Genomic DNA, 20,349 nt, shown 5'->3' on the forward strand with positions numbered 1-20,349 from the left:
AGGGACGCTCCACAAGTAGCTCTGGTCACGGCCACAGCCCCGTGCTAACTAACTGCTGTCCTGCTGTGTTGCTCCTTTTATTGCTTTGTTTGGTATTGCTGGCTCAAATGGTTGCGTTGCCATGGTTGCTGTTCGATGTTGCGAACGCTCGTTGCGTTGCTGAGATTTGTTAGTTTGTTGTGTCGGCATAAAGTGTTGTGCTTGCCCGTTGTGTTGCTGAGACTTGTTGGTTCGCCTGCTGCTATAGCCTTTTGTGACTGGCTGTTGTCAATGCTGTATTGAACTTGTTGGTTGGTCTGTTGCTATAGCCTTTTGTGACTGGCTGTTGTGTTAGTGCTGTATCGAATATGACGTATGCTGTATTGAACTTGTTGGTTGGTCTCTTGATATAGCCTTTTGTGACTGGCTGTTGTGTTAGTGCTGTACCGAATATGATGTGGGGTGGTTTTGTGTGGGCCAAATTAATGGTGTTATATTTGGTCCTCACAGTTTTAAGGGGAGTTTTCGGAACGGCAGCCGAGATAGTGATATTCCACTCAGCAGTCGATTTCCTGTGGTTTGAAATTTACACTTAAAAAAATAAACCAATTAAAGAAATTAAAATTTGGATAAAAGTCTTGAATAGGGTTCAACTGCTAAGACCTCGTTTACACATGCCTTAATCTACAACAAATCGTCAATAGATAATCTTACTTACGCTCCATCCCTGGGAGCTGGATTATTTTCTCTAAAAATGTCTAGTTTATCTTTTATTTTGCGCTTTCTCTTAGAGATTACACTCTAGAAGTGGAAATTTGTCTATGAAAAAAATCCGCATCTCTAAAATTGATTCATAATTACCGATTATCGAATGGAAAATTTATATGGGAAGTCTAGTTATATATTGACGATTAGGAGTTAAGTACAAAAATAATAGATAATCTCGTTATATATAAACTAGTGTATTAGACACGTTGTTGCTGTTGTATTAACGATAAAGATACTCCCCGAAGGCTTTGGCGAGTGTTATCGATGTTGATGGTCCTTTGTCGAATAAACATAGATCCGGTACGTTCCCGTAACAAAGCCCATTAAGGTACTAGCCCGACCATCTCGGGAACGATTTATATGACCACATTTACCTTCTAGGTTATCCCGCCCTCTCCACCCCCTAGTTCGATGAGGAAATTGGGGTCACCAGAGCTTCGGCTGTTAATGAAACAGGTTTCGCCACGGATATGTGAGGTTGACAATTGGGTTGGAGAAGCTATTTGCCATATTAATCAATTTGGTAGTTTTCCTATATATGCCTAGGCTTTTTATACAGAGTAATTCATTTAGTCCAAACATTCTCTAAAAAATTCGGTGGAGACATTAGACACTAACATGAGCTATTATGTCACTTTATTTATATTCCCATAATAAATATTATTTAGATAACGTTACGCTTGGCTGTATTTTGCTATCTATTTTAATAACGTCATCAGACTACTTACTAGCCAGGTATTGCATAGATTATTCTCTCCTCACTATGTAAATTTCAATCCACTACGACATGAGTTTGGGTGCGTTCTGGAAACACAAATGTTGAGCAGTCGTTGAGTGATAACTTTCTGCTTTAAGTATTTACTGATCAGCAACATGTTTGCAACGCATCAACAAAAATAAACTACGGTTTTTGAGGTTGCGTATTTGCCATGACGTAGCAAATGCATAGCCGAATTTGCAGAGTTCAGGGTTTTGTGGAAATGGTATAGCATCATTGCAGTGCAAACTTCCGTAGCATATCTTTTAAAGCCCCGTCACATAAGCAGTTTTTCATATAGATGCGTTTAACTCAATCTTATGTATTATGAGTAGAGTATTTTTATGGCGCCATCTGACATGAAAAAGTTGCCAACATGCAAATTTTGTTGCAAGCAAGTGAAACAATTTTTTTCCACTCTTTGGTAACTTTTCTAACATTTTCGCAATTAAAAACTGCAATATAAGAAAAGAATACGACACAAAATATGTTAGCAAGTATTTTTGTTGTATAGGGAGAATGTTTACACCAATGCTTCGCGAAATTTTGTAAGTGAATGGGCAAGGCGAAATAAACTTCAATTACCAAGTTTGAAGTTCCTTGTTGCAGTATTAACAATGCTTCGCCCCATTCAATGGACACGACCACTCACAAATTGTCATCAAAACGGGAGTCAAAGGAAACTGGCTGTTCACAAAATTCTAAACTCTGTTAATATAAAAAAGAAAGCTTTAATTTATAATAGGAAAAAGTGGAGTAAAATAAGTAATTCTACTCTCCTGTAAAACTTAACTGCTGACGGTATTGGAATTGGTCGACAGGCGGTTTCGTAAAAGCTTTGACGATTTGCGATTTCATAAAGTGGAGCGTCCACTACATTAGAAAAGACTTTAAGGACTTTAATGACGCTCCACTTACCTCCCCAGCGGGTTAGGGGGTCAGAATATACCCGCGGTAGGTATGCCTGTCGTAAGAGGCGACTAAAATACCAGATTCAAGGGGTTAGCGCAGCCCTTCAGGTTGCCAGCGCAATATATAGCTTCTCCAAACCCCATTGTTAACCTCACCTATCCGCGGCGAATCCTGTTTCACTAACAGACGAGGCTCTGGCGACCCCAAGCTCCTCATAGAAGTTGGGGGTGGGGAGGGAAGGATGGCCTAAAGGTTTAACGTGGTCATATAAATCGTTCCCCGAGATGGTCGGGCTAGCACCTTAATGGTGCTGGGTTACCGGAGCGTACCGGATCTGTATCCGGCAAAGGACCATCACATCGATAACACTCTCCAAAGCCTTCGGGGAGCAACCTTATCGCTACAACAACAACAACAACGCTCCACTTAAAGAGCTTGTCCCTATTCATCCGAAATTGTTGGAATAACCGAATTGGTAATAACCGGATTCTTATTTTTATTGGTGCCTTTTTCTTATTCAGGAATAAAACGTATAAGATACAAGCAGTCAAAGAAGTATTTTGGTTTAAGGATTTTTAAATGGTTGCACTTACTACCACTGACAATTTTAAAATTCTAGAGGTAACATTAGATATCGATATACTTGATTCATTACTGTTAAGCGAATCGTTAAATATAAATTCAACTTAATTCTATCAAAATGCAATTATGTATATGGTTAATACCGTTGGTACAAAGCAAAGGGCAGGACGCATCTCACAGTTAAAATTTGTTTTCTTTTACATGTTCTGGTTCTCAAATCACCTTTTTTTTTCAAAGTTGGATGTCTTTTGATCAAAAATAGATTTTTAGTTGCTTGAAAAAACAAGTTTGTAACTAGCAGTTAGGAATTTGATGGAAATATTTAGATTTCGTGCATTTGTGAATATTACTTATAATTAAAAGGTTTTGGCCAATTCGTATTTTCTAAATTAACTAGACATTATGGGGTATTTCCAAACACGTTTTATGCAAAACAATTGCAGATCTATAGAACCGAGGACTGATCTTGAATTAATATTAATTCTTCTGATGCAATCGCGCATACACAATACATTTCCGCATACACCCTGCATAACAGAAAAACGCACGAGTCTTAAGTCTAATTAGATGCAGTTATACATTTTCATACTCATTTCATATCTTTTAAGTCCCTCAAACATAGATTCCAAAAATGATAGCTTTTTTCATTACATTAGTCTAACAAGTCATAGGACTGTGCTTTATTTCGTGGCTGCCAAAATTGGTTTAACTATCACCTTGTTAAAATTGCGTATACTTTGGCTAATGACCGCTAAACTCTAAATTGTTGTTGCGTCGAGGTTTGAGGATGAGCTTCCCCGTGTCATCACAGCTCATATTGAAATCCTTAAGTACAGTGCGCATGCGAGTTGTGATTATTTTCGGTGCAAAAACCAATTTGTGAATTCCCATGATGAACAAAATAACTATAAAAAATAATAAGTGGGCATAATTTTTAAAAGTTGAAATTTTATATACTTACTAAGAGTCATTGTAGCAAATGTGAATATCGGGTGCAACAGAAGCGACTCGACCAAGGGAACAACGGAGGTGCGGGGATCCCGTAACCAATAAAAAGCACCGATAGCGGTGCATATCGAAATCGTTGCAAGAACGACTGTAAGTACAACATAATTTTAACAAAAAATAATAAAATGTATATAAGTATGTATTTGTACATATGTATGTATTAGGGCGGGTCGATTTAAAAATCGCTCATTGCTCTGTGAAAATTGTATTCTAGGGATCAAAATAAGAAACTTTGCTGAAGGAATCATACCCCTAAAACGAATTCTGATGCCCCCCCCAGGTAGGGGCAAATTTTGAAAAATTCCACTTTGACCCATTTAGAGTGCTCCAATCGAGTCCAAATGTATGACCGACCCCCACTAACTTTGGAGGCCCGACCCACCGATGCCAGTGGCACACCCCCTGGAACCCCCCTGGGGGTTCATCATACAAACATTTCAAATTATTTTATTGCAAATTTTTTTATTTGTTTATACGTAATAATAAAATGTTACGTATACATAGTGGTGTACCTCTTTTCAGTTGGTATGGATATGTTTGTGCTGATTTTTTCATGTAAAGTGCAAAACCGGCGATTTTTTGAAATGTTTGTATGGTGAACACCCAGGGGGGTTCCAGGGGGTGTGCCACTGGCATCGGTAGGTCGGGCCTCCAAAGTTAGTGGGGGTCGGTCATACATTTGGACTCGAGTGGAGCACTCTAAATGGGTCAAAGTGGGATTTTTCAAAATTTGCCCCTACCTGGGGGGGGGGGGCGGCATCAGAATTCGTTTTAGAGGTATGGTTCCTTCGGCAAAGTTTCTTATTTTGATCCCTAGAATATGATTTTCACAGAGCAATGTGCGATTTTTTTGCCTCCCCACAAATCGACCCGGCCTAGTATGTATGTATATCATCGGTGAATGACATGAGTCATTTTATGACTAGCAAACTTAGTTATTTTGTCCAAAAACTGATTAGTTTTTCAAACCCGTAACCGTTATATAGCAAATACATATACTTTTTTTCATATTTTCTCAAATTGTTAAGTATAGATATAATAAAATTAATTAATACACTAAGGTGGTACTTATACGGGTACAAACATTTTTTTTTACTTTTTGCACGGCCCAATCTCAATTAGTTCTCTGTCCTGAGAAACTATTTCAGTATTTTTCTCAAGTTTATGGAATTTTAAAGATCGCTACGGAGGATTGAATTCTTATTGGTTTTTGTTGCATTTTTTATTGGTTATTGCCATGTGTGGCGCATGGTCCTTTTACAGTACAATTACTATTTTACCTTTTCTAGTAACTTTCCACGATTTTTTTGTCCAAAATAACTTAGATAACCTTTAAGGTTATAAGCTGGCTTTTTAGAAGAGCTACATTAAAAAAATTGTTTCCGTTTTTTCCTGTTATCCGTTCAACAAAGGCGTATTGAGCATGGACGTCGAATTAAACTATTAAAAAGATCCTCATATTTAGTTTAAAATATGTGGGAGCTATTATTAAAGAATTTCGGATTTTTTAATGAATTTTGTGTAACTGACAAGAGGGCATTTCCATAATTTCCACGATAAAGGTTCGTACGCCAAGATGAGCGTATTGTATCTGATTTTTCTACATATTTGTTGCAGAACTTAAAAGTTGCTTTGATTTATTCCTCATTTTTGTATATTTTAGAGGACATAAAAAACACATTTATATGCAAATATTTATTTTGATTAGACGGTTAGAAATTTGAGCCTAAACTTTAAACCGTTCATCGGTTTAAGCACTTGTTTTGCAACTTTTTCGAACTAAATTCGAAACCTCGCAATTGACTACTGTGTTCTTTAATTTAATTCGGCTTTAAATTCAAACTTATCTGAACAATAAGTCCAAAATCTCAAAATTGTTTTAAAAAACCCAAATTTATTAAAAATAGTATAAGTAGAAATTTATAGGCTCTTCTGTGTTTAAAACAAAACTAATAAGTTTAAACTTGGTTGAAAATAAAAAAATTTATTTAATGAAGATGCCTCAAGTTATAGAAAAATATTGATATACATATAAGGTGTTAATATATGTTTTGTTTTACAGATTTGATTTCCCAGTGGCTAGAGCACACTACTGTTATTCGGAGCACGTGGATTCGAAACCTTCCCACCGTCCACTAGGTTTTTCTTTATTTTTAAATGCTAGTGTAAACCTCTTTTTTAAAATTGCGCACCCATGATCACAAAGACGAGTATAATCTATGTTTTAAACGAAAATGGGTTTGTCTTATATGTATGTAGTACAAAAAAGTTTCAGATTTAGGCTCAAACTTTTAATAATGTGTAGACGAGAATAACTCTTAATATAACTAACCTATAATCAAGACACATGCTGAAAATAAAAAGTTGATACTTATGTTTGAAAACTTCAAATGCAAACTTAGGTGTTTTTGAATTTTTGCAATTTTAGAAATAAATATTTGGAAAATGTGTTAAAAGGCCACTTCTTTGAAAATGTGTTTGGGAAATAATAACACTAAAATATTTCCATATAAAAAACACAGTTGAAAGACACGATTATAAGCGTTGGTTTTCGCATTCACAATATTTTTTTTCCGTAGAGTGCATCAACAAGTCAGCCTTTTGGTTTCGCTAGAAGCCTTAGCGCTAACTATGTAACATACGAGGAGGGCCTTAACCTCGATGCGTGGGCAGCAAAATAAAAAATTAAGAGTGGGTTGAAAAGGCCACGGTGAGCCTTCGAGGCCATATGGATTTTAGCCTCCTCTTACGACAGGCATTCTTACACCAGAATATTTGAAGATCCTTAACCCTAAGACGGTATCATATTTTCTAAATGTAACATCTACTTCCAGCCCGTTATCAAAAAACGCCGTGTTGCATCCTTATATGTCCGTGCTGACTTTTATCAGATCAGTTAAGTATTATTGAGCCTGCTTTTTTGACGCATGGAAGAGCTTTCCTATAATGCCAGTGCATCTTGCTAAGCAGACACAAGGTCCTGCCCTTCAAAATCAGACACTTTTCCATCGATGATAAGTGGTGTATATGTCAGATGCATGGTTCGCTGCGCGTCTAGTGTTTTAAACCTTGAGTACGAGCCACCAACAATTTTAAGAACGAAATCTGTACGAAATTTTGTACAGCTTACATTTCCTCTATATTTACTTACATCGCCATCGCATTGTAGATGGTCCATAAGATGCTACGACTTCAGTCAACCTTCGTTCAAATGCTTTAAGATCTGCAAAAATAAATTTAAAAATTACCATAAAAGAAAAAACAACGGAAATCACATATAAAACTTGGGCCAATCCTACAATATAAAAGCAAATGATTGTACAATATGAACGGCATAACCCAAACAAATAAGTACGAAAAGGGATGAACAAATTAGGGTAATAGTCTAGTTGAGGGGTCGACTGCTAATACGCTACCAAAAATATCGAGAGAGGTGTCAAAAGACGCGTATTAATCTCGAAAAAAATAATCCGAAGGCGGAAAAGAAAAATTTTATCTCTGTCCGGAGATATTTGCAGTTGAAGTTGGCGATTTCCATGTGGTTGTTGTTGTGTTTGTACCCACCAAAAAAATTGTGCATCACCGTGGCGGTAGCCACGGTTAAACCACACACCCGGACGTGGCATGGCGTAGCCCAGGGTTATTTTTTATAAGCGCGGCCGAAGGCCGCCAACGCCGAAGGGTGTTCTGCGCAAAAATACTATGGATCCGACCCCCGGTTTCGGAGGTACCCGCGGGTCTTTTTTCGGTTTTTCGTTAATATCTTTTGAACGCGTTAAAATTTTTATTTTCCGCCTTCGGATTATTAATACTGATGTCAAGACGCGCCGTTTGACACCTCTCTCGATATTTTTGGTAGCGTATTAGTAGTCGACCCCTCAACTAGACTATTACCCAAATTAGTACATATTAGGAGGTTAACGGGCGTGTGGACTGAAAAAGTGAGGCTTAATTTATATACTTGCAGTACCATAAATACCTTCACAGGCCGACGGCTCCATGGTCGGATCTTGGATATAGTTGTCAGTGTGATTTTGACCCCCGTCGATTTCCAGTTTTAATTGGGTTATTCTCTTATGTCTAAGACTCGAAAATAGGATCCCTTACAATGAACTATGCATTTCTATTCGCATTATATAGATTTGCTATTTGTTTGTATTTATTCAATAAAATTGGATTTTGCACTTTTGCTTATCGTTTACTCAACGCCTACAACCATTGTAAATTTTACCAAGTAGCGCAACTAACAGCTGATCGGTGAAAATTCGCACATTCACACGCACAGTTCTCGACTCAGTTTCAAAAACAAACTTTAGATTATTTAACTCAAATTTTAAAGTGAGACAATCCTTACGAATTTTGTGTATATAGAATATATAAGGCGTTTTTATTGTTATTAAAACAATAGTTTTATTTTTATTAAAGCTTTTATCATTTTTTTTTTTTAACTTTGAAAAGACTCCGAACACCATTCTTTCATTATATGACATTCGACTGCCTAGTCCACTGCCTTCCACTCTATTCGCAACAAAACCTCTATTTAAGTTGCCAAACTATATAGTAAACAATGCCTACAACAGCTGTCACTGACAGCCTGTCAGACTGCCAACCATGGTACAATATCCATGGTTCAACTATATACAGCATTGTAAATTTTACCAAGTAGCGCAACTAACAGCTGATCGGTGAAAATTCGCACATTCACACGCACAGTTCTCGACTCAGTTTCAAAACAAAACTTTAGATTATTTAATTCAAATTTTAAAGTGAGATAATCCTTACAAATTTATGTATACAGAATATATATGGCGTTTTTGTTGTTATTAAAACAATAGTTTTATTTATATTAAAGCTTTTATCATTTTTTTTTTTAACTTCGAAAAATCTCCGAACACCATTCCTTCATTATATGACATTCGACTGCCTAGTCCACTGCCTTCCACTCTATTCGCAACATAACCTCTACTTAAGCTGCCAAACTATATAGTAAACAATGATATACAGGTTGGCTCATCTGTAAAGCAACAAAATACGTCTGTTCAAATCATTGTTTACCATATAGTTTGGCAGCTTAAGTAGAGGTTATGTTGCGAATAGAGTGGAAGGCAGTGGACTAGGCAGTCGAATGTTATACAATGAAGGAATGGTGTTCGGAGTTTTTTCAAAGTTAAAAAAAAAATGATAAAAGATTTAATATAAATAAAACTATTGTTTTAATAACAACAAAAACGCCATATATATTCTGTATACATAAATTTACAATGGTTCAAATTGTCAAAATCTGTGTATTGGTGTTGGTGCGAATGGTATGGAATGGAAACATAAAACTTAGCAGTGTGTAAGTAAAATGTTGCCAATGTGTTGGTTTCATTTTGAGTTTGCCATCTGCTTTTGACAATCCGTTCTACCATGCAATGACATAAATAAAAACAGCTGATGAGATGAGCCAACCTGTACATAATTGAACCATGTACAATATCCAATTTTACCATGGTGGAGTTGTGGAAATACAAATGACACAGTTACATTAAAAGCTCCGTCACAGAAGCACTTTTTCATATAGATGAGTTTAAAGCAATTTTAAGCTTTACAGGAATAGTATATTTCCATTTGGTTCTTTATTCGAGAATTTAACTTTAAATCTTGCAAATTTTATCATACAAAATTAAATCTCGAAACGCAGAAGATTTGAGATGTCTTCATGAAATCTTAAATCATTTGCTCAATCACTATAACACTTCAGGTATGGCAGCCTACAATTCATATTGTAACGAATATTAGCAACACTTAGGGATACTATCATCTCTAAGCCGATACTAAGCAGTCACTTGTATCTACATAAACAAATCAATCAATTGAGTACATCCAGTGAGTTTTACAGCTCCGCTCAATTCTCACGGGAATGCTCTGGATCATTCAGAGACTTGAGAAGCAGATGTCGTGATATGTTCTCACACGTGAAATATGATAGGCGGATGTCGCCGCTGTTTTTCATTTACGGCGTTATTATATATAACGCAAAGCGACGCGAAGAGTCACCAAAGTGAAACAAAATTCGTATTCAAGGAAACTTGCTGTTTCGACAGGGGTGGACCATACTGAAAGGGGTGTTAGGGGCGTTGGTTCCACATTACAATTAAAGAGATGGTTGGTGTCATGTGGGGACACATTGCAAGCTGGGCATACATTTTGTATGTCGGGGTTGATTCTGGATATGTAAGAGTTTAACCTGTTACAGTATCCAGAACGGAGTTGAGCCAGAGTGACTCGCGTTTCCCTGGGGAGTATGTGTTCCTCTTCCGCAAGTTGTGCGTACTGTTCCCTGAGTACTGGATTCACCGGGCAATTCTCAGCATAAATGTCCGACGCCTATTTGTGGAGTTCACCAAGGACCTGCTTGTGTTTTTTTGCTTCATACGGCTGAGTTTTTAGGTGCCGTATTTCCTCAAAATGCTTACGGAGATGACTCCTTAAGTCCCTAGGATATGTGGGCTCATCAATCAGATGTCTGTTGGGATGCCCAGGTTTCTGGGTATTCAGCAGGAACTGTTTGGTTAGCATCTCATTTCTCACCCTGATGGGGAGTATTCTCGCCTCATTATGTAGATGGTGTTCTGGGGACATAAGAAGACAGCCCGTGGCAGTTCTGAGCGTAGTATTTTTGCAGGCCTGAAGCTTCTTCCAGTGGGTAGTTTTTAGGCTTGGCGACCATATAGGGGACGCGTAGCACGCAAACGTCTGGCCAATTGCTTTGTATGTGGTAATGAGCGTTTCTTTGTCTTTTCCCTAAGTACTACCAGCAAGGGATTTGAGGATTTTAGTATGGCTCTGGATTTTCGGAACAATTGCGGCTGCGTGCTCACGAAAATGTAGATCCTGATCAAACGTCACACCCAAGATTTTGGGGTGTAGGACAGTCGGTAGCGTAGTGCCATCGACGTGGATGTTCAAAATGGTCGATATTTGGGACGACCAAGTTGTAAACAAGGTCGCGGATGATTTAGTTGGTGATAATGCCAGGTTTCGCGAGGCGAAAAAACTGGAAAGATCAGGGAGGTAGCCGTTTATTCTGTTGCAAAGCTCATCGATCTGTGGGCCCGGGCCTGTGGCCATTATTGTGCATTCATAGGCGTAAGAAACGATAGTAACTCCTTCCGGTAGCGAAGGTAGTTTTGATATGTAAAAATTAAACAAAAGTGGGGATAGGATACCACCCTGTGGCCCCCTTGTTTAATTGTTCCTGGCTTTGATGTCTCGTTTCTAAATTGCACCGATGCCTGCTGACCACCGAGAAAATTTGCGGTCCACCTTTTAAGATATGGTGGAAGGGTAGACCCTTCCAAGTCTTGCAGTAACGTGCCATGGTTGACCGTATCAAAAGCTTTTGATAGGTCTAGCGCTACGAGTACTGTTCTATGGTGGGGCTTCTGATTTAAACCACAATTTATCTGGGTGCTAATGGCATTTAGCGCGGTGGTGGTGCTATGGAGTTTTCTAAAGCCGTGCTGTTGACAGGCTAGCTGCAAATTTGCTTTGAAGTAGGTTCTGCTATTAATAGAAAGCATTCGTGAAAAATTGGTCTGCAAATTTTACCAAAGCCATTTATTGAACATTAATCTTTTTTTAAATGTAAATAAATTGGCGCATAATCATAGACAAAATAAAATAGGTTTTAAATTTAGTTGCAGCTTTTTGACATAATTTTCTATGAGCTATCTGTCAAAAAAGCTGCAACTAAATTTAAAACCTATTTTATTTCGACTATGAATATGCGCCAATATGCTTTAAATTTAGGTGCAGTTTTTTAGCATAATTTTCTATGAGCTCTCTGTCAAAATAGCTGGAAACTAACAAATCAAATAAAAAAAGTACAAAATCAACTGTCCCGTGCTGCCACCTTGTATCTTTGTCCAACGCCAAGCTATTGACAGCTGTCGAATGTTTTTTTACCGCCAGTTATTTCTAGCAATTCCCTTTTCTCCAAAAATTTTGCGAAATTATTTCTTACTAAATATACATATGTAAAAGATTAAAGATTGCTTTGAGAAAATGAGTGGAACTAAAGTTCCTTTGGAATGGAAGCGTCGTGTTAAAACAGAGTACATGAAAATAAGACAACAGAAACGATATAAAAGGGCCGATGAAATAAAGGAAGCTTGGATCAAAAACTGGTTGGTATTAAAAATTAAGTTCGTAGTCTGGGAATAGTTTAAGAATATTCTTTCCATAGGGAAGAACATAATTATAATGTTCAAGATTTGTATTGCGAACCCAAAGTATGGCACGCACAACCTTATGATCCTCCACATTTGGGCTGTATAAAGCGTGCCGAAGTCTGTGGCTACAACGGTTCTGGCCCTCAGCGTGTTCCAATATGTGTTATAAATGCTGTCACACCAATACCTACAATGTATACCTGGGCTCCAACTCAGCAAAATTTTATGGTAGAAGACGAAACAGTATTGCACAATATTCCATACATGGGAGATGAAGTTTTAGACAAAGATGGTAAATTCATTGAGGAGTTGATAAAAAATTATGATGGTAAAGTGCATGGAGATAAGGATCCTTCATTTATGGACGACACAATCTTTGTTGAACTGGTGCACGCTTTGATGCGAAACTACTCTAAAGAAGAAGAAACTCAAACCATCACCAGTGTTGGAGCATCCACAACAGCTGAGGTTATTAAAGACGGTCCCGATACCAAGGATGAAAAGGATGTAGAAAAATCTAACACCAATTTAAAGAACTTAAACACGATTGAGGAAGTGATTGGTCAAAAGAAAGAAGATAAAGAATTAAAGGAAAAATTGCCATTTCCTGCCGCAATTATTTTCCAAGCCATCAGTTCTAACTTCCCGGATAAAGGAACGCCACAGGAACTAAAGGAAAAGTATGTTGATTTACATATTAATATAAACATAATGAATATAAACTCAATACATTTATTACATAACAGATATATAGAACTTACTGAACATCAGGATCCTGAAAGACCACAAGAATGTACACCCAATATTGATGGTGAAAAGGCCGAAAGCGTGTCACGAGAGCGAACTATGCATTCATTTCATACACTCTTCTGTCGGCGGTGCTTTAAATATGATTGCTTTCTGCATCGTAAGTATATATTTTACATAACCGATGAATGTAGCATGTGAACACTGCTGGAAAAAAAAATAATTAAAATTGTATATTGATTATTATTTACTTACAATAGTAACGAGATGTGAAAAGCTCTCAGCTGTAACCAGTTCAGTCTGTTAAAATGTTCTTTTTTTATTTTTTTTCTATTTTGCGCAACATACGTTTGCCATTTGTTAACGAAATGAATAATTAAAAAATGGGTATAATATTTTTCATTGTAACGCGAAATTTTAAAACTACAAATGAACTGCAAATTAGGTCACCAAACGAACGGTGAGTTGTAGTTGATAATTCATATGTTCATATTAATGTCATCATAACTCAATTGAAATCATTTCTCATTTAACCAATCAACATCAACACCACAGCAGATAATTACGAACTCATTTATATCAACTCATTCGCTATAAGTCTTAAATCCTTTTCAAGTTTCAGCTTCGAAAGTTTTCTTAAGAAAGTACTAAATCAATTTGGTTTTATCGTAGTCTTTGTGTGTGTGTTTCTTTGTTATTGAGCTCAAATATCAAGGAAATAAAAACAATTCCTACCCATAATTAAGTCTTTACCATGACGAGATCAATTATCGTAAACCTGAATGCAATTGTTGGATAGTTTTTCAACACTGTTATTTAACACATGAAAAATGTTGGAAGGATTATATGTACTATATTAGAAGATGGCCATACTATTTTAATTTCGCGTACACACCTATCTAATGAAGTGTACATACTATGTATTATAAAGTATCTGGATATTTGCATATTCAGCATGGTGGTGTCTATATACTGCTCTTAAATTCGTTGTTTGCAGACGAGTGGTCAGGAATTCATGGCCTTTTTTCGTTGATATATCGCCTTCAAGCGGTCCTCGAGTATCGCGTCATCAGACAAAAGGCTTCACATTCGAGCACTCTCCCGATTCTTGGTTTTTAATAAAATAAAATAAATTGATTTAAGTTGTTTGAACGGGAATTTGTGTGCACATAATTACATCATCTTCATAATATATAATATCAGCATTTTCAACTGACATTTTTCCACACGATGCATCCGCTTATCGCATTATTATTTTCTGGTGTCTAACCCTTAATATGCTGTACATACATTAAAAACGGCAAAGACAGAATGCGCTCACCATGATCTAAAAACAGTGACATACATATGTATTATAAACATATTTAAATAAGCTAATACACATTTCCCTTTGCGACTGTAACAGGTCTTCAGGTAGGTCATGCAGGACCGAATTTACAAAAACGTAGATTCCCCGAGTTAAAACCATTTACGGATCCGTGTGGGAATGCTTGCTACATGCTGTTGGTAAGATGATTGATTTTCTTTGTTTAGTAACTTAGTTAAATAATATTTCGTCTCTATTATGTTGTAGGATGGTATGAAGGAGAAATTGGCTGCAGATAGCAAAACCCCACCAATTGATTCTTGTAATGAAGCAAGCTCTGAAGATAGCAACGACAGCAATAGTCAGTTTAGTAATAAGGACTTCAACGCAGATAATGGCAAAGAAAATAGCATTACAGTGAATAGTGCTGCATCTGCTGAAATAAATTCTATAATGGGTAGACGATGGTTTTTTAAACGGTTTTTTTTTTTATTTTATTTAAAACGTTTAAAATGGTTTAATTTATTTCAGCTGGCATGATGAACACCTCAAATGCAAAATGTGATTGGACAGGAGCCGACCAATCGCTGTTTCGAACATTACACAAAGTCTTTTTGAAAAATTATTGTGCTATCGCTCAAACTATGCTAACAAAAACTTGCCAGCAAGTAAGGAAATTCACTAATTCGGAATGCATTTTTAAAAAAAATTTCTTATTATCTGTATTTTTAATTATTAAAATATTAGGTCTACGAATTTGCCCAGAAGGAGGAAGCTGAATTTTGCATTGAAGAATTACGACAAGATTATACACCACCTCGTAAGAAGAAAAAGAAGCAACGTTTATGGTCACTACATTGTCGTAAGATCCAATTGAAAAAAGATTCTACATCAAATCATGTTTACAATTACACACCATGTGATCATCCCGGCCCATGCGATATGAATTGCTCATGCATTCAGACACAAAACTTTTGTGAGAAATTTTGCAACTGTAGTAGTGATTGTCAGAATAGATTTCCTGGTTGCCGTTGCAAGGCACAATGTAACACCAAGCAATGCCCTTGCTATTTGGCAGTGCGGGAATGCGATCCAGATTTATGTCAAGCTTGTGGAGCCGATCAGTTCAAACTTACTAAAATTACTTGTAAAAATGTTTGCGTTCAACGCGGATTGCGTAAGCAAAATGAATTTTTTTATTTTTATTTTTGCTAATAATATTCTTTTAAAATGTAGATAAACACCTTTTAATGGCTCCTTCGGATATAGCAGGGTGGGGTATATTCTTAAAAGAAGGAGCTCAGAAAAATGAATTTATCTCAGAGTATTGTGGCGAAATTATATCACAAGACGAAGCTGATCGCCGAGGCAAAGTCTATGATAAATATATGTGCTCATTTTTGTTTAATCTCAACAATGATTTTGTGGTGGATGCTACTCGCAAGGGCAATAAAATACGTTTTGCCAATCATTCCATAAATCCGAACTGTTATGCTAAAGTTATGATGGTAACAGGTGATCATAGAATTGGAATTTTCGCTAAGCGTGCCATTCAACCAGGAGAAGAGCTGTTCTTTGACTACAGATATGGTCCCACCGAACAGCTAAAGTTCGTTGGCATAGAACGAGAAATGGAGATTGTTTAATTGAATTAAAAACAATGTACATACATCTATTTACATCAATATATATATTCATCATCTTTAAATGTCATTCAACTAATAGCATCTAAAATAAAATCGTGGCTAACACTAAACAGAGGCAGCAACATTCGCTATAATAGGTTTTGGGCGCGATTTAAATGTAAGTTTTTTAGTGCAAATGGCTCGTACTGTATATTCAGTGCATTGACGGGACTTATTCTCTAAAGCAACTGTGTTGTCAAGTACTGTACGATCGATAGTCCTATTTAATGTAGTATTGGGATCACCAATCATACTTGTATCGTTCAATAAAGTCTTTCCTTCGTTGCTTTTCGATTTTTCGAGAACGGCAAATGGTTTTTCCAGCTTTTGCTCACGTCCCTGTAGTATATGATGGCCAATAATAAGTATCTAAAAGAAAAGTAAAATGTCAATTTGTTTGCACCCATCAATGCAAATACATACGGGCTGCCCATATTTATTGTAGTACAAATCACCAACAAAGAGATCATGTATGTTTTCTCCAGATCTTATTTCCAGATCTCCCTGGAGCTCTACGATGGCGTATTCTTCAAGGCCGGTGGACGAATGTCTGCAAATAAATTAATTTCTTAGTATATGCATATACTTACGTTATATCCAAGGCAAACAATTGATTTGTACTTTAACCACAGTATAAATCATTTCATCAACCCGTACAGCTAATTTTCTATGTTATTTCTGGACAGGACGAACTGCGTCTTTCTATACTTCGGCAGACTTATTTTAATAGATATTACATTACTGCACCACGCATAGGCAAAAAATAAAGGAGGGGAGAGTTTAGCTAAATGACAAAACATTCGAAAGAGTCGCCAGACGACTCGTGTTAACCCCAGTATTAATAATCCGGAAGCGGGAAAGAAAAAATTGTATTTCTGTCTGGAGATATTTGCAGTGGAAGTTCAAAAATAGTAAATATTACCCGATAAAAATTTAGTTTTCGGTCGACTGAATAAGTATTGTTGTCGAGGACAATTTGCGTCTTTTTACACCTCCCGGTATTTTTAGACGCGTATTATTAGTCGACCCCTGTTTTAGACTTTTACCAAATATAAGCCCTGATGACAAACGACACGTCTTGATCTCGGCAAAAATGATCTGAAGGCGAAAAAAAAATTAACCCGGTCACGAAATATTCAGAAAGGTGTTCTACCCAAAAATACTATGGATAACTCCAAACCATTCATTAATTTCGCCACCATATGGAGTCATGAAAAGATGTCCGTCCTTATTATTTTGCTTACGTTTTTACTAAAATGGGCATACTTGAATTAATCAAAACACAAAGTTATAACCATTGATTACTACATAGTTTGGCAGCTTAAATTGGGGTTATGTTGCGGATAGAGTGGAAGGCACTCGAATTCAGTGAAAGAGGCGCTCGAATCATTGTTTACTATATAGTTTGGCAGCTTAAGTAGAGGTTATGTTGCGAATAGAGTGGAAGGCAGTGGACTAGGCAGTCGAATGTCATATAATAAAGGAATGGTGTTCGGAGTTTTTTCAAAGTTAAAAAAAAAAATGATAAAAGCTTTAATATAAATAAAACTATTGTTTTAATAACAACAAAAATGCCATATATATTCTGTATACATAAATTGGCAAGGATTATCTCACTTTAAAATTTGAACTAAATAATCTAGTCTTTTTTTGAAACTGAGTCGAGAACTGTGCGTGTGAATGAGCGAATTTTCACCGATCAGCTGTTAGTTGCGCTACTTGGTAAAATTTACAATGGCTCGAATGGTGTGGAATGAAGAACAGTAGAAGAGTTGCATTGGATTAATATACTTCAATCACTTGCCGTCTTTCAGTGAGTTTTACAGCTCCGGCTCACGGTCAATTCTCACGGGAATGCTCTGGATCATTGAGAGACTTGAGAAGCAGATGTGAAATTTTCGCACATGTGAAATGTGATAGGCAGATGTCGCCGCTGTTTTTCATTTAACTCATACGGCAAAAGGCTAAGCAGCGACATCTATTTTTGAAAAAGTAGGTATACTAAAGGCCGCGTTGCCAACCTAAAAACAAGTAATTAACAAATTATCTGGCTCACAAATTGAACCAGACTTCTATCTGGATTTATCTGGCTGAAATCGTTGTTGTATTTACATGCAAAATTATTTATCTGGCTCAGGATTTTGCCACCGGATGATATATACCACACACCCGGACTTGGCATGACGTAGCCCAGGGGGCCTACTCTGTATTGCGATGCGAAAGGCAGTGCGATGCGAAAATAAATTGCGATGCGAAAGGTAATTGGAACTCTGTAGCGCTATCGCATCGCTAACAATGTCGCTTTTTTATTTTTCGCAAATTTTTTGCTTGAGTATGCATCACTGACCAAACTCAAAGAAGGATAACAAAAGAAAGGGATTCAAGGGGTTGTGTAGCGCAATATATAGCTTCTCCAACCCAATTGTCAACCTCACCTTCGAGCGGCGAATCCCGTTTCACTAGCAGACGAGGCTCGGGCGACCCCAAGCTCCTCTTGGAACTTGGGGGTGGGGAGGGAGGGATGGCCTGAAGGTTTAATGTGGCCATATAAATCGTTCCCGAGATGGTCGGGCTAGCACCTTAATGGTGCTGTGTTACCGGAGCGTATCGGATCTGTATCCGACAAAGGACCATCACATCGATAACACTCCCCAAAGCCTTCGGGGAGTAACTAATCACTACAACAACAACAACAACAACATAACAAAAGAAACAAGGCGATTACAATTTCGGCAAACGATTAATTTTTGTTGAACAAATTAAAAAAAGGATTCTGTAGCATTATGGAACGATTTAAATGAAGAAAGGATTGATTTAAATGAAGAAATCCTCCCAGTTCAGAAATTGAACTGGAAGAAGTGAACGTGATAAATACAGAAAACGTGGAAAATCATAGAATGGGAAATATTGCTAGTTATATCAGAGAGCAAATAAAAAATGACATGATTTCAAATAGAAATGCTTTATAAAAAAGTGTTTTCGATTTAATTGTTATTTATTTATGTATTTTAAGTCCACTAGGCTTACAAATTGTTGCTTTTGTGTTTGTTTTGTTTTTTGAGTTGTCCTATATATTTTTAAATGAATATAAAGATATCAATTTATAAAATCATCAATTAATACTTACATATTTGAACAATGCGAATGCCTATTACTTGTAGCAAAAAAAATGCGAAAATGAATGCTGTTTGACATTCGCTTTCGCTTTACAGACTCCAAACCGGTGTTGGACCCACCCAGGGTAATTTTTTATAATAGCGGCCGAAGACCGCCAACGCAGAAAGGTGTTCTGCGCAAAATATTATGGATACCACCCCCAGTTTCCGAGGTACCCGCGGGTTTTTTTCGGTTTTTCCTTAATATCTTTTGAACGAGTTAAAATTTTTATTTTCTGCTTTCGGATTATTAATACTGATGTCAAGACCCGTCGTTTGATACCTCTCTCGATATTTTTGGTAACGTATTAGCAGTCGACCCTCAACTAGACTATTACCGCAATTTCGCCGAGGTAAATAATGGCTAAAAAGTTATAGAAAAGGGTAAAAGTCCAGTTGAGGGGTCGACTGCTAATACAAAAAATATCGAAAGTGGTGTCAAAAGACGCGTATTAATATCGAGAACCATAATCCGAAGGCGTAAAATAAAAATTTTGTCTCTGTGCGGAGATATTTGCAGTTGAAGTTGGTGATTTTCATGTGGTTGTTGTAATGTTGTCGGACCCACAAAAAAAATTGTGAACATAAGTGTTTTGTGCGGATATAGTTTTGGTCCCCAAACCGGTGTTAGACCCACCCTGGGTAAATTTTTATAATAGCGGCCGAAGACCGCCAACGCAGAAAGGTGTTCTGCGCAATAATACTATGGATCCCACCTGCGGTTTCGGAGTACCCGCGGGTCTTTTTCCGGTTTTTCGTTAATATCTTTTGAACGAGTTAAAATTTTTATTTTCCGCCTTAAAATTATTGTTCTCGAGATTAATACGCGTCTTTTGACACCTCACTTGATATTTTTGGTAGCGTATTAGCAGTCGACCCCTCAACTAGACTATTACCATTTTTCTTTCCGCCTTCGGTTTATTGTTCTCCAGATTAATACGCGTCTTTTGACACCTCACTTGATATTTTTGGTAGCGTATTAGCAGTCGACCCCTCAAAGATATCGAGATTGGTGTCAAAAGACGCGTATTAATTTCGAGAACAATAATCCGAAGGCCGAAAATAAAAATTTCATCTCTGTGCGGAGATATTTGCAGTTGAAGTTGGCTATTTTCATGTGGTTGTTGTAACGTTGTAGTACCCACAAAAAAAATTGTGAACAAAAGTGTTTTGTACGGATATAGTTTTGGTCTCCAAACCGGTGTTGGACCCGCCCAGGTTAATTTTTTATAAT

At 37.0% G+C, this 20,349-nt stretch overlaps 3 protein-coding genes across 6 annotated transcripts; 1 reads left to right on the top strand and 2 right to left on the bottom strand.

Moving 5' to 3' along the window:
- Window positions 1-3,551: 3,551 nt before the first annotated feature.
- On the bottom strand, window positions 3,552-8,650 carry Cnep1r2 (CTD nuclear envelope phosphatase 1 regulatory subunit 2). 2 transcript variants are annotated; one of them, XM_067790938.1, is made up of 5 exons: window positions 8,578-8,650; window positions 7,986-8,215; window positions 7,158-7,229; window positions 3,960-4,094; window positions 3,552-3,903 (listed from the first exon to the last, which is right to left on the bottom strand). In XM_067790938.1, the coding sequence occupies exons 2-5, from the start codon at window positions 8,005-8,007 to the stop codon at window positions 3,740-3,742; spliced, it is 393 nt and encodes a 130-aa protein (XP_067647039.1). In that variant the 5' UTR covers window positions 8,008-8,215; window positions 8,578-8,650; the 3' UTR covers window positions 3,552-3,739. The 2 variants fall into 2 exon arrangements, with proteins under 2 accessions (XP_067647039.1, XP_067647038.1); XM_067790937.1 differs by having other exon boundaries at window positions 7,977-8,215.
- A 3,293-nt stretch (window positions 8,651-11,943) lies between these two features.
- E(z) (histone-lysine N-methyltransferase E(z)) lies at window positions 11,944-16,031 on the top strand. Of its 2 annotated transcripts, XM_067790939.1 has the most exons (9): window positions 11,944-12,177; window positions 12,237-12,902; window positions 12,969-13,129; window positions 13,415-13,429; window positions 14,375-14,475; window positions 14,543-14,732; window positions 14,807-14,943; window positions 15,023-15,452; window positions 15,512-16,031. In XM_067790939.1, exons 1-9 carry the CDS (start codon window positions 12,056-12,058, stop codon window positions 15,919-15,921), a joined length of 2,232 nt encoding a protein of 743 aa, XP_067647040.1. In that variant the 5' UTR covers window positions 11,944-12,055; the 3' UTR covers window positions 15,922-16,031. The 2 variants fall into 2 exon arrangements, with proteins under 2 accessions (XP_067647040.1, XP_067647042.1); XM_067790941.1 differs by lacking the exon at window positions 13,415-13,429.
- On the bottom strand, window positions 15,943-17,348 carry LOC137253634 (chromosome transmission fidelity protein 8 homolog). 2 transcript variants are annotated; one of them, XM_067790943.1, is made up of 3 exons: window positions 17,205-17,348; window positions 16,384-16,510; window positions 15,943-16,329 (listed from the first exon to the last, which is right to left on the bottom strand). In XM_067790943.1, the coding sequence occupies exons 1-3, from the start codon at window positions 17,222-17,224 to the stop codon at window positions 16,027-16,029; spliced, it is 450 nt and encodes a 149-aa protein (XP_067647044.1). In that variant the 5' UTR covers window positions 17,225-17,348; the 3' UTR covers window positions 15,943-16,026. The 2 variants fall into 2 exon arrangements, with proteins under 2 accessions (XP_067647044.1, XP_067647043.1); XM_067790942.1 differs by having other exon boundaries at window positions 17,114-17,252.
- Between the last annotated feature and the right edge of the window lie 3,001 nt (window positions 17,349-20,349).

The sequence above is a fragment of the Eurosta solidaginis genome, chromosome 5 (assembly GCF_040869045.1).
Source record: "Eurosta solidaginis isolate ZX-2024a chromosome 5, ASM4086904v1, whole genome shotgun sequence".
In the NCBI taxonomy this organism is placed as follows: Eukaryota; Metazoa; Arthropoda; class Insecta; order Diptera; family Tephritidae; genus Eurosta; species Eurosta solidaginis.